Below are 14,232 nucleotides of genomic sequence, written 5' to 3'. Positions count from 1 at the left end.
CCAGCTACTCTGGGAAGCAGAACAGACCCAAGGAAGGGGTTTGGCAACAGACACTCCTAGATTCAAATCCGGGATGGGGCAGGGACATACACGCTGAGCTAGGAACATGGCAGAGAAAAGAAGTGCTCCAAACAGATAAGGATGGGGACAGAAGGACACAGGAGCCAGCTTGAAGGGGCCCCCACTGGCCCACCTGGGACAATTAAAGCATCAGATTAAATCATGGCAGCAGTAGGAGTTCCCTGGCGGCCTAGTGGATAAGGATTTGGCTTTGTCACTGCTGTGGCTTGAGTTCGATCCCTGACCCAGGAAATTCCATATACCATGGACACGGAAAAAAAAAAAAAAAAAAAGATGGCTGTAGAGTAAGATAGGAACCCATGAGTCCCAATGGATATAAATACAGAAATGAAGGAAAGGTTGATGAGGCACCAGCTATTCACAGAGCCTCAAAGTACCTCCCCTCAAATACTTAGCAATGACCATGGAGGAGAGTGGACTTCGGGGTGCAGAAGCCTGGCAGACACCTCCCCAATCAAGGAAAGGGACAAAAGCCTGCCTTGGTAGGGTCGATGCCTCACTCCTGGGGTCTTTCTGCTGGAGACATGCAGCCTGAATCCAAGTGTCAGGAAACACCAGGCAAACCCAAGGTTGGGGGCAGCCACGGAATCACTGGAGGAACCTTCCAAAGTGGCAAGGACATGACCGGTCAAGGTCATGACCGAGAAGGAAAAAGCCTGAGGAAGTGATCCAGAGTGGAGGAGACACGAGAGACGACAGCCAAATGCAACCCGAAGTTCTGAACTGCACTCTTCTGCCGTGGACAACACCCCTGGGACAGATGGAGACACTGGAGACGGGTCCGCGAATCCTGGGGGTGACGCATCCACATGAATTCTCTGATTCCGATGCTTTTATGCAGCTCATGGGAAACACACCATCAAGTATTCAGGGATGATAAGGCATGACGTCAGTAACTCCGCTTTCAAATGGTTTAGGAAAAATAGGTTCTTTGTACCCTACTTGAGACTTTTCTGTTTGAAATGGTTTCAAAACAAAAAATGTTTCCAACTTAAACCTGCCTGAAATAACAGATAAAGTAACGACGTGCGTGTCCCTTAGGACGAAGGGTTAAAAGAATTTCAGTGCGTGTTTCTCAACTAGGAGTGACTCCCTGCTCCCTGCCCCCCCTCACCAGGGGACATTTGGCACTCTCTGAAGACATTTTTGGCGGTCACAGAGGGGAGGTGGGTCGAGAGACCAGGGAGACGGCCCGGCATCCTCTAAGGCACAGGACAGCCCCCACGGCAAAGAATTACCTCATCCAGAGGTCACTCATGCCAAGGGTGAGACCCCAATCCTGGCTGATTGTACTGTTTATTAACCAAGTGGCCTTAAACAAGTTACTTCCTCTTCCTGGGCCTCCGCTTTCTCATCTGTGAAAGGGGGATAATGCTGGGGGCCTCACGAGGCCGCGGGGAGCAGTGAACTGAGAACAAGGAGGTGCTTTGGAGATGCCTGCCCCCCCAGGACACTCACCACAAGGTCAAATCGATTCAGAGATGCTGGTGAGCACCCCATGGGCACCTGCTCGCCTGGCCCTGGAGCTCTGGGACGGAGAGGGTTGGGGCAACCCTTCCATCGTGTTTGCCTTTAGTCCTGCAGGCCACTGATGCTGGTCTGAAAGCTTGGGAGGGCAGTTTCCTTCTTTCTTTTTTTTTTTTTTTTTTTTAGTGCCACGTTAGAGGCTGTAGAGGTTCCAGGGCCAGGGATTGAACCCAAGCTACAGCGACCTGAGCCACATCCATGACGCCAGCTCCTTAACCCACTGAGCCACCAAGAAACTCCAAAAAAGGGCAGTTTCGGAACCCAGCAGAGGACCGCCAGGGAGCACTTAGTGGATACAGGAAGGACAAGACAAATGAAAAAAAGGCTCCTGCACCTCTCCAGCATCCATTGCATCCACCCTGCTCAGTCTGTTCTCATCCTGTGCCCTGCATCACCTCCTTCCCCCTCGGGCCTGAAAACCAGGCCCCCACGGACCCCCTGGAAGCCAGCAGGCCAGAAAGGGCCCCAAACAGCGTGGCCACCACTGAGCCCCGGGCTGAGTTCCTGGTAGGTCAGGCTTCTTAAGGGAAGGTGCTTTTGTCTTTCTTTCTGTCTCTTTTTGTGTATGTGACAAAACTGCTATCACGGAGGTTTGAAGAAAAAAAATAAACTGACAGCAATGGAAACTCTAATACTAGAAAAATGTCAAGAAAGCAAACGCGGGTTTCAATGAGACACTGAGCCTAACAGCTCATGGAAAAAGGCTTGAAACTGTCAAAACACAAAAACACCCCTTTGCCAAGGGAGCACAAGCACCTGCTTGTGAAACTCATCAAATCCAAAACATGCCTCGCGGACTGTGTTTGGGGGCCCAGGTGGGAGGCCGGGCTGCGGCCGGGCTCTCCGTGGGGTCTGGGCAGAGAAGCGCGAGGTCTGAGTTGACCACTGGGCTCTAAGGTGGGCACTGCGTGGTGGACAACCCTTAGGGGGAGGAAGGAAGAAGGGACAGGGCTGGGTCTCTACAAATAAGACCCCCCCCCCAAAATCTCAAGAACAGCACCTGAGTCTGGCAGGGGCACCTACACGCTGCCAGACTGAGGGTCTTGTCTCCTCTTTATGGAGTGAAGAGCATCTGCCCACCTCCCCTGGGGCTCCTGGGGCAGCGAGACCCTCTACGGGAGCTTGCCTTGAAACCAGAAAGGGAAGCTCAGACCATTTGTGTTGGATCCTTCCTCTGGGATCCAACCCGTACACAGGAGGTGCTCAATCAGTGCATGTGGAAGAAGACTCTCCCTGCCTTTAACGAGGCTGCCCAGGGTAAAGGAGTCACTTGGCATGGGGTGGGGGGAATAAGAGGGAAGCCTCCCCTCTCTGCAGGGGGGGAGCTGGAAGAAGTCAGCTGCCCAGATGGCTAGGGCATGGAAGGCTGCCTGGAAGAGGTGGCCTCGAGGCTGGCCAGGTCAGAGAGAGGAGCGCAGAACAACCTCGAACTCAGGAAGGCCCGGGACTCTGGGGAGAATAAAGGCCCCAGACACAGGCCACCTGTCAGCCAACAGCAGCCACTATGCGCTGAGCACTGACTAAGTGCAGGTGCCCCACGCAGTGCTCGAAAGTCCCGCCGCCACAGACCCACACGCCCACCCTCTGAATTGGGCCCCACCATCCCCATTTTACAGATGGTGAAACTGAGACACAGAGGAACTAAGTAACTCACCCGAGGTCACGTAGCACGTATGTGGCAGAATCAGGATTCTAGCCCCAACAGCCTGCCCTCCTGACCCCTATGCCCTTGGATGCCAGCAGGAGCAGGGGGTGGGGGGTTAAGGGAGGGAAAAATAAAGGGAGGTGGGGGAGGAGGGAGAGAAGAGAGGACGGGAGGGCATCAGGAACGACTCTCCTGAGGGCACGGTAGAGGCAAGAATGAAAGACGAGATGGATTTTTCCACTTCAAGCCAGTGCTCCATCCAGCGCTGAACAGGGCATGGCATACGGTTTCCACCCACATTATATTCCCATCACGGATAACTCCTTAAGTTGTGCAGAAAGGAGGAGCAGCTTGTGAGAATCCACCCAGAGGGAGCCCCAAGGGAGCTCCAAGCCCGGGTCCAGAGCTGCTGTCTCACCGCGTGTAGCCCCCCGCCCCCCGGACACTCACCCACAGGCTCCAGCTTGGGCCGGAAGGTCTGGGCTGGGTAGCAGAGGTGGATCTCTGAAATGACAGTGGGAGGAGGGCTAAGGATGCCCGCTCAGAGAGCCTCAGCGGGAGGGGCAGGAAAGGGACCCAGGCCAGGCTGGCACAGAGCACGCTGCCCTCCCCAAGGCCCCCAAGGACATATCCACTCACTCTGCCGAATCCACTTCCCGCAGGCCCTCCGGTGGCACAGGAGGAAGGAGCCAGAGCTGACGGCCACCACCAGCATCAAGACCACCCAGAGGAGCACAGGTCCTGGAACACAGAGGAGCCCTGCGCTCTCACGCTGGCACTGGTGGCCCCCAAAGTCTACACCATGGTACCAAGCCAGGGACCGCACAACAACCACACAGTACGATCCCTGCCCCAGACTACTTCCTCCTTCTCCTGGACACAGATTCCACTGTCCTTCCTCGCCGGGCTCCAGGCAGCCCATCACGTGGTTCAAGAGCAGAAAGAAGAGCAAATCATTTCTCAAGGGTGAGAAATGGAGGAGCCAGAATGAAGAAGGAATTGAGGTCCAAAAGAAAAACCTCTGGGGACTGTGGAGGAGGCATGCATGGTGCACAGCCCCCGGCCACTGGCAGGCAGAGCGGTTTTAAGAGGGTGAAGGTGTGAGTCTAGCAAAACTCCCAGCCTCCCCTCTAGACCAGAAGCTCCACGAGGGTAGGCATGACATCGACTCTGCACAGAAGCACGCTCAGCAAGAGTTCCCTGAATGGGCACATCAGCAGCCCCACGCCATTATCACCTCCATTCTACTAAGGAGGGAAAACGAAATTCACATACATTAATACACCCAAAGTCACCCAGAGGGTAACAATCACATCTGAGGCCAGGCCAGGGGGACTCCAGAGCCCACCCTCTTCACTGCTCTCTGAGGGTCTTTCTTTACATCTTAGTACTTAACTCGCCTATTCTCCCCCCTTGGTCACTTCTGAGAATCAATATATAGTTAATAATTCCAAATTCCGTGTTAAAAAAAAAAAGTAGCAAGTGCCAGATAAGTGCTTCTCAAACATTCCTGTGCATGCGAATCGCCTGGGGACCACGTTAAAATGCAGACTCTGATTTGACAGGCTGGGGCGGGGCGGGTCATTTCTAACTAGTTGCAGATGTCAACTCTGGGACCTCTTTGAGCCGCTCGCGGTTCTGGTCTGAGAACTGCTGCCACCTAGTGTCTGAAACTAGAACTGCAAATACTAAAAAGCATGGCCCTGGTCTAAACAGGAGTGGGTGATGAGCTAACTGCATATGGACTGCTTACTCCCCTGTGTGCAATACGCTGCTACAACTTTACAGGTATGAAAACTGAGGCTCAAAGGAAGTAGGAACTATTCAAGGTCATGACATCATTCATCAACTATTTTCTAAGTAGTAATTATGGGCCATGGGGATGCAGCTGTGAATAAAAGCCCTGCTCACAAAAATTAAGGAATAATCTCTAGCAAGTGACAGAGCCACAGCCCCAGATCAAGAAGCCAGAGATCTGGCATCACTTTGGTGTCCCCCCCCCCAACCAAGTGGATGCCCAGTGAGAAGCCCCCTCCCTCCCTCTGGCCCCCGGAGAGGAAAGTCCTGCTTCATGGGGGTGAGCGTTACCTGGAACCAGAGTGGGCTTCCCAGTGGAGGAGAAAGAGATGGGAGCACTGGTTGAGATGGAGGCGTCCCCCCAGGCGTGGGTGATGCCCCCTCCACTCTTCTTGCCAGCTAAGGAGATCAGGGAGGGGGTAGGGCTGCAGGGAGAGGAGCCAGAAGAGATTGAGATGGAAAAAGAGAAGTGTGGTTCCGAGAGAATTCCCTTTCTTCTTTTTTTTAATAAAAAAAAAATTTTTTTTTCACGGCCTTGCCCTCGGCATTATGGAAGTTCCCAGGCTAGGGGTCTTACGCCACAGTCACCGCAACACCAGAGGCGAGCCGCCTCTGAGACCTATGACACAGCTTGTGGTACCCCCTGACCCACAATGGGAACTCCGAGAATTCCCTTTCTATAGAGACTGTGGCGAGGAGGCCTGAGTCCCAGTTCCTCTGCCTACAGTCTCTGCCAGACACTTCATGGTGCCAGCATAGATCCAGGGTCACATTTTCCAAAATGATTTGGCTTGGCTCAGAGATCCAGCCCAAGCCCCACCTCCACCCCCAGCCAGCTGCCTCCCCCGCCCCCCCGACACAGGGCACGACAGGCCAAATGGAGAGACGAGGCCAGGGAGTCACCTGGCAGGCGCCCCGATGTCCTCTGGGTTGGTGCTGCAGTCAGGGTGGGTCCCCGGGGGAGGTGGCTCGTCGGTGGTGTCCCTCTCGGCGGTACCTGCAGGGAGTGGGTCAGAATTGGTGCCAAGGAGTCCTGCCCAGCAGGACTGGTGACTTCAAGGGAGGCAGCATTGTGGGCACAAAGGACACTGCAGACCCAGGCTTATGCCCTGGCTCTGTCTCCTCGCGTGCGTGCGTCCTCCCGCCTCCCTTCCTGCCACACAACAGCTCTTTATTGAGCACCTACTGTGTACTGAGGACCGTTCTGGGAGCTGGGATAGAGCAGTGAGCAAAACAGACAAGATCCCCACCCTCGGGAGCTCAGGGGCTGTGACACAGGTGTCACATGAGTGGGGTCCTTGTGATGGTGGACTTGACCTCATCCGACCAAAGATGCTTCCTTAAGGAGGAGGGTTGCTGGGAGCGGGGCGGGGGCCGGGGGGGTGGGGGTGGTTCCTTTTCTTTTCTTTTCTTTTCGCATTTTCAGCCACAGCCATGGCATGTGGACGTTCCCAGGCCAGGGATTGAATCTGAGCTGGAGCTGCCACCTATGCCACAGCCGCAGCAACACCGGATCCTTAACCCACTGCGTCAGGCCAGGGATGGAACCGGCGCTGCCACAGAGGCAAGCGGGATCATTAACCCACTTTGCCACAGCGGGAACTCCAGGGCAGGGATTTCTGAGCAGAGGAAATAGAAAGTAGGGGACGGTGGGGATGGGTCCTGGCAGCATTCCTCACAGTCAAAGAAGCGGAAACCACGCAAATGTCCCTTGGCTGGTGAAGAGATCAAGCGTAGTAAGTCTGCACACTGGAGTTTGGCAGGGAAAGGAAGGAAGCAGTAATACGGCGACAGCATCAGTGGACCTCAGAAATGTTACGGAAGTTCCCCCCCGTGGCACAGTGGGCTAAGAATCTGACAACAGCAGCTCAGGTCACTGTGGAGGCATGGGTTCGATCCCTGGCCTGGGAACCTCCATGTGCCACAGGTGCAGCCATTAAAAAAAAAGAAAGAAAGAAAGAAAGAAAGGAGCCAGACACAGAAGGACGCATCTTCTAGAAATGCCCAGAACACACCTATCTAGAGAAACAGAAAGTAGATCAGTGGTTGTCCAGCCTGGAGGTGGCATGAGATGAACGAACTCGCCAGCACAAGGTTTCTTAGGCGGTGGCACGAGCTTGACAATTTCACAGCTCCGTACCCTTCTTTAGAATCACCAAACCGCCCAGAGTTCCCATCATGGCTCAGTGGTTAACGAACCCGCCTCGTATCCATGAGGACGTGGGTTTGATGCCTGGCCTCACTTAGTGGGTTAAGGATCCAGCATTGCCTCGAACTGTGGTGTAGGTCGCAGATGCGGCTCAGATCCCACGGGACTGTGGCTGTGGCCGGTGGCTACAGCTCTGATTCACCCCCCAGCCTGGGAACCTCCATATGCCATGTGCCATAGGTGTGGCCCTAAAAAGCCAAATAAATAAATAAAAAGCCAAAAAAAACACAAAACCCCACTGCACTGTCCATGTAAAACTAGTAGATTTTATAGTACGTAAATCACACCTCAATAAAGCTGTTGCTTGTTCTTGTTCTTGGCCACTGCGCGCAGCGGCTTGGTGTGGGATCTCAGTTCCCAGTCTAGGGATTGAACCCAGGCTGCCGCAGTGAAAGCTGAAAGCGCTGCACCCTAACCACTAGACCACCAGGGAACTCCCAATAAAGCTGTTTTGAAACATTGGATCTTTCTCCCCAAAATGATGGTTTTAATCAACAATGGGATGGGATCCGTGTGGCAGGTCGCATGGCAGTCCCAACGCTGCATCCTGCCCCACACCCACACCCTTTGCGTGGTGACTCTGCAGCCCCTCCAGGTCAAGACAGGTGTCTGTGTGTCCCCCACTTGCACTGATGCCTGAACAGGTTGGGTGACCTGCCTGGTCAGTGGAACAGGAGAGAAATGACAGTGTGTGGGTTTCCAGGCCGGGCCCAAGAAGCATCTGATCTCCACTGCCCCTTTCTGTACTTCTGCTGTCATAAGCAGATGGTGCCAGGGGTGGGCAGCCAGCTCCAGCTGGTCCCAGAAGTACTTGGCCAGCAAATCCTCCAAGCCCAGGAAAGACCGCAGAGCCACCCGGCTGACCCACAGAGGAGTGAGCGATGGACGCTGTCATGTTGAGGTTTTCCTAATGCGAGGGTTTCCTAGTCCTGCGGCTATAATTGCCTGAGATGATCAGATGTGGTTTCAAACCATCAAAGTGGAAAGGCTACTCCTTATGTCCAGCCAACAGGGACCATGTAGAAAGGTGGCCTGGTGACCCCAGACCTCCTGATTTTATTTATGAGAAATCAGATTACATAAATGTAAACAGGAGTTCCCATTGTGGCTCGACAGGTTAAGAACCCGACATAGTCTCTGTGAGGATGTGGGTTCGATCCTTGGTCTCGCTCAGTGGGTTAAGGATCCAATGTTGTTCTCAAGCTGCAGCTTTGCTGTGGCTGTGGCGTAGGCCAGCTACTGCAACTCTAATTTGACTCCTAGCCCACATACCACGAGTGGGCTGGGAAGGAAGGAAGGAAGGAAAGGAAGGAAGGGAGAGAGACAAGGAGGGAAGGAGAGAGGAAGGAAGAAAGAGAGAAAGAAAGGAAGGTAGACAAATGAATTTAAACATCTCCTAATATGTAAATACTGCCTCATTTCTTAAATTTCTTTTCTTCTGAAATCAATTTTACTGAGGCCTAATTTACGGAGAGGAAAATGTCCCCTAAATGTAGAGTTTGATGAGTTTTGAAAAACGTGTATAGTCAGCCCTCTTTGTCCACAGGTGACATCCTCAGATTCAACCAACTGCAGACTGATTGTCCCGCAGGTACAGAATGAGCAGATACGGAGGGCTGGCTGAGCCGCGCCACTCCAGACAAGGGACCTGAGCACCCTTGGATTCTGGTGTCCCCCGCGGATGCTGAGGGACAACTGCACGTCCGTGTGGCTGTAACTCCACCCGAGATTTAGAACATTGCCAAGGTCGCTTGTCCTTCTGCAGTCCATCCTCCCCAGACCCAGGCACCCGACCATCTCTCTGTCACGTAGGTCGGTTCGCCCCAGAACTTCTTTAGATAGAATCGTGCAGTGCAGACGCTTTGGCATCTGGCTCCTTCCACTCAGTACAATGTTTCTGAGAGTCATTCATGTGGCTTGGATGGATAACTCATTCTTTTTTATTGCTGAGTAGGGCTCCATCGTAGAGCTGCACCTTCACCTATTTATCTGGTCACCACTGGAAGGACATTTGTCTCCCACTGGAAGCTATTTTAACTCGGGCAGCTCTGAATATTCTTATACAAGTCTTCGGGGAAGCATTCTTTCATTTCAACTGAGTACCTGCCTCAGAGGCGGGAGGCTGTGTCAGTGTGCCAAGCAGACAGAATGCCTTCGAGGACCAGTTCAATGCCTTCGAGGATCTGACCAGCCACCTCCTCTTACAGATGAAGAGAACCGGAGCGTCAGAGCTACAGCCAGCAAACAGGGCTCCCTAGAGTTCCCGTTGTGGCTCAGTGGATTTAGAACCAGACTAGTATCCATGAGGATGCGGGTTCGATCCCTGGCCTCCCTCAGTGGGTTAAGGATGAGCTGTAGTGTAGGTCACAGATGCAGCTTGGATCTGGTGTTGCTGTGGCTGTGGCGTAGGCCGGCAGCTGCAGCTCTGATTTGACCCCTAGCCTGGGAACCTCCATATACTGTGGGTGCGGCCCTTAAAAAAAAAAGAAAAAGAAAGCAAGAAAACAGGGCTCCTGGTTTCAGTCCCAGGCCTGAGAGCTCTCCAATGGACCCCAGGGCTCCTGCCTGGGGGCCGAGCACTTCCCTACAAGCTGATAATCAACTGCTTTTCAAAGGCAGGAAAAAATCAGCCCACACTTGGAGTGGGTTATGCCGAGAGAGTAGCCCTCCCCACCCCTCCCCACCCCGTTCCTGGCAGCTGCACCCTTTCTCTTAGGTGGCATAAAGCAAACCCCCCACCCACACACACCTCCCTTCTAAAAAGCTTTCATGATGCCTCTCGGATTTTTCCTGAAATACTTTGAAGATAAAATGAGGCTAGGATTAATTTTCTTCTTGGACTAGTAGGGTCCTGAGGAACTCTCCTCTTTTTGGGGGGGTGGGGGGTGGGGAGGGCGGTGGGGAGTGTCTCCAAAGAGATGCTTTTTCTTTCCATGTGGTCCCCAGACTACTGCCTGAATTCATTGAAGCCCAGAGGCCTTAGGCTATAAGGGCGATCAGGCAAAGTGTTATGGTAATTTCTATTTATTTATAAATCAGCATTGGAATTACATTTGAAATACTGGCGCCACATATAAATCAAAGAAGTTAGAACACTCTCACACCACGCACAAAAATAAACTCAAAATAGCTTAAAGACTTACATATAAGACACGACACCATCAAACTCCTAGAAGAGAACAGAGGCCAAATGGTCTCTGACATCAGCCTTAACGATACTTTCTTCCAGTCAGTCTCCCAAGGTAATAGAAATAAAAGCCAAAATAAACAAACGGGACCCAATCAAACTTCGTCCACCTGTGTTCTCTGGTAAGGACCCATTAGAAGAGGGGGAAATGAGGAAATGCTTGCTCGTAGGCCCAATTTAGAAACTAAAAAAAGATATTGTTTAACAGGGAAATAGTTCTCTTTCAATTCAAACACCTGATCCTTGGGCCATTTAAAGGAGAATGGTCTTAGCATTGAGGTCAAATGGAATCTTTTTTTTTTTTTTTGTACACCCAGAAATTGCTTAAAATCAGATGAAATTTCCATCTTTGTATGTTTTTTGTTTGTTTGTTTGTTTGTTTGTTTGCCTTTTCTAGGGCCACTCCCACAGCATATGGAAGTTCTCAGGTTAGGGGTCTAATCGGAGCTGTAGACCCTGGCCTATTCCAAAGCCACAGCAACACGGGATCCGAGCCGCATCTGCAACCTACACCATAGTTCACGGCAATGCTAGATCCTTAACCCACTGAGCAAGGCCAGGGATTGAACCTGCAACCTCATGGTTCCTAGTCAGATTTGTTAACCACTGCACCATAATGGGAACTCCTGCACTGCACATTTCTCACCAGATTTTTGTTTTTCCTAGAGTTTTCAATTGCCTTTCTTTTCCTTGTCAGTAGAAGGATAATGTGCCTTCCCTCAATCCTTAAGATTTTCGATGCTATTATTCCTGAAATCAACTGCAATTCTACCTTTCATTCCTGCAGACACTCCCTGGAGCCCTTCATTTTCCTGCTCTGAGGAAGGTCAACTCGTCTGGAGCACAGCTGTCGTTCTGGAACTTCTCTTTCTTGCTCTCCCGAGATAGAACCATTGCTTTCTAGATTTCATGGCTTTTCTTTTTTTCTTTTTTTTGCCCCTCATTTAACTGGAGTGCATCTTCTAGTAACTTTCTAAGAAAAGATATTGGGGAAAAAGCAGAATCTCTGCCCTTTTATGTCTGACAATGTTTTTATTCTGCTTTCAAACATTCTTGTATTTTAGCGGAGTAAAAAAAAAGAAAAAAATCTCTGTTCAGCTAAGACGTTGCTGGTGTGGTCTGGCGTAGAGGACTCGGCTTGTCTCAGGATCTTTGTGTGCAGTTCCAGCTCTGGCACTATGCATGGTGCCCCCCGCCAGTAAAACAGGTGGCCAGCTTTGATCTGGCCCTCGAGACATTTTGTGTGGCCAGCACAGGGACCTGGCCATCCATCGCTAGGGATGTTTGTAGCTGCTTGATTCATAATAGGCCTACCCAGGAAACAAGCCAGATGTCCATCAACTGGTGAATATGGATAAACAAAGGTGGAACACATCTATTATGTCTAGATGGGAGTAATTTTCATTCATCCTGCTGTGCTCCTAGAAGGTCATTTCCATCTGAATTTTCATACTTTCAGCTCAGGTAGGTCTATAGGGAACAGTGCAGCACCCTGTGAGAGCACACAGGGACCTTGTCAGTGCAGAACTCCCCAGGCTCATGGTGACTGGGGTGGGGGCGGTGCAGTGGAAATTATGGCACTTTTGCTCTTTTGCCGACATGAGGCCTAGAGCATAGAAGGGGGTCACCAGGCCTAATCTGAACCTGCGAGGTTGCCAGGACACTGCCCACTCTAGAAGCATGACTGGGGCAGGACACCCTCCGGTGTCCCCACTCACAGTCCCTCCTGACAGACTCCGCAGCAAGAGCAAGAAAAAGCAAATGCAGCAAGAAAAAGCAAATCCTCCCGCGATGGTCCTCCAGCGCCCCTTAACGGCAAAGTTTAGCATCACACTCACAAGGAAAAGGGCTTGAAAAGTTCAATTCCCTATGGCACACCCAGGCCAAAAGGTAGAGAATGAAGGGTGAGCTGGGACCTGAGAAGTCACAGATTGGTAACAAGCCCTCTTTCTTTCTTTCTTTTCTTTCTTTCTTTCTCTTTCTTTCTTTCTTTCTTTCTTTCTTTCTTTCTTTCTTTCTTTCTTTCTCTCTCTCTCTCTCTCTGTCTCTTCCTTCCTTCCTTCCTCCCTCCCTCCCTTCCTCCCTCCCTTCCTTTCTTTCTTGCACCCACACCATATGGAGATTCCCAGGTGAGGGGTCGAATTGGAGCTGTAGCTGTCAGCCTACACCACAACCAGAAAAATGTGGGATCCGAGCCACATCTGTGACCTATACCACAGCTCATGGCAACGCCGGATCCTGAACCCACTGAGCAAGGCCAGGGATCGAACATGCATCCTCTTGGATGCTAATGAGATTCGTTTCTGCTGAGCCACAACAGGAACCTTGCAAGCCCACTTTCTAAAAGCCAGTTCTGGTCCTCTACGCTCTCACTGTGCCTTCTTCATTGCCTCTGTTCTCATTTTGTGGTTGTAACAACTTCTTGAATTTTTCTGTGGACACTAATTTTTTTTTTCTCTTCCATTCGTGGGTTCATCATTGCTCTGTCTTTGGAAGGGCTTCCGTTTGTGTATCTTGACTTTCTCCTTCTTACTGCTGTTTTTCCTTATAAGTCTGAAGATTCTTTACTGTTCATTCATATTTTTTGAAAAGAACAATGATGAATATTCCAGCAGCAGGTGGTGTTTTTCAGCTGCTGTGTTAGGATGTCCTTTTCACGACGGGTCTCTTTCCTGAGCAGGCGGTCTGCCTGGGCACCCTGGGTTCATGGGTGGGTCATGTGAGCTGGCAGACTTCTCTTCAGGGTGACAGAGCAGGATCAGGCTCTTGGCAGGGTGGACGCCCAAATACACAAGCAAAGCAGACTTTGTACCAGAGTAGCCAATAAAAATTGGCTCTCCCTAGTCCTTCAGTGTTGCAAGCCAAAAAGCTGATCATTTTGGGGAGTTCCAGTGGTGGCTCAGTGGAAATGAATCTGACTAGCATCCACGAGGACCCAGGTTTGATCCCTGGCCTTGTTCATGGGTTAAGGATCTGGCGTTGCCGTGAGCTGTGGTGTAGGTCACAGATGCGGCTCGGACCCCGTGTTGCTGTGGCTGTGGCGTAGGTTGGCGGCTGTAGTCCAATTTGACCCTTAGCCCATAGGGAACTTCCATATGCCATAGGTATGGCCCTAAAAAAGGTAAAAAAAAAAAAGATTAAAAAAAAAAGCCGATCATTTTCCTTAGGGAATTAAAAACTCAGATACCACCTGTTCAGATGCCCATGGTATATCAGTGCCCATGGCATATCACTGTTACATATTTTGTTGTTGTTATGTTCACTCATTTGTTTTATTTATTTATGGATTTATTTATTTGATGGCTGCACCCCCAAGGCACATAGAAGTTCTGGGCCAGGGATCGAACCTGAGCCACCTCTGTGACCCACAGCACAGCTGCAGCATCACCGGATCCCTAACCCACTGCACCAGGCTGAGGATCAAACCCATGCTTCTGCAGTGACCCGAGCCACCGCAGTCAGATTCCCAATCCACTGTGGCACAGCAGGAACTCCTATTTTAGTTTTGAGATTGTGCTTTTTCTGTTTGGTTGGTTTGGCCTTGTTACAAATTTTTAATTTTTCCTTTTGAGATGACGTTGTAGCTTCCTGCACTTTCTAGTTCTCCCCTTCAGTCCCATCCTGCATTTTATTTGCCTGCTCTGCATCCAGAGCCTCTTTGAAGATTTTGGGGGCAAGTGACCCCTCATTCCTCTGCAGCCCTCATGCAGTGAAGTCTGAGATGAGCTTTCCTTCGCTTGGTTCCATCTGTTTTGTGGTTATCGTTGTTATTTTGCTTTTTAGGGC

The 14,232-nt window shown here is 51.2% G+C and overlaps 1 protein-coding gene across 5 annotated transcripts in view; it reads right to left on the bottom strand.

The window, feature by feature from the left end:
* Positions 1 to 14,232, bottom strand: part of TNFRSF8 (TNF receptor superfamily member 8) — a 72,697-nt gene that overhangs the window by 14,376 nt on the left and 44,089 nt on the right. For all 5 annotated transcript variants that reach the window (XR_007136517.1, XR_007136516.1, XR_007136514.1 and 2 more), the window contains exons 9-12: positions 5,954 to 6,047; positions 5,342 to 5,475; positions 3,893 to 3,994; positions 3,704 to 3,757 (exon numbers count right to left, since the gene is read on the bottom strand). Coding sequence is in view for 1 of the 5 variants with exons in the window: in XM_047792409.1 (XP_047648365.1) it covers positions 3,704 to 3,757; positions 3,893 to 3,994; positions 5,342 to 5,475; positions 5,954 to 6,047 (384 nt within the window). In the remaining 4 variants the exon portion in view is untranslated. The remainder of the gene's footprint in view (positions 1 to 3,703; positions 3,758 to 3,892; positions 3,995 to 5,341; positions 5,476 to 5,953; positions 6,048 to 14,232) is intronic.

Source organism: Phacochoerus africanus, chromosome 8 (genome assembly GCF_016906955.1).
Source record: "Phacochoerus africanus isolate WHEZ1 chromosome 8, ROS_Pafr_v1, whole genome shotgun sequence".
Taxonomy (NCBI): Eukaryota; Metazoa; Chordata; class Mammalia; order Artiodactyla; family Suidae; genus Phacochoerus; species Phacochoerus africanus.
The sequence above is the reverse complement of the archived record's forward strand: the minus strand, read 5'-3'. Positions and strand labels throughout refer to the sequence as shown.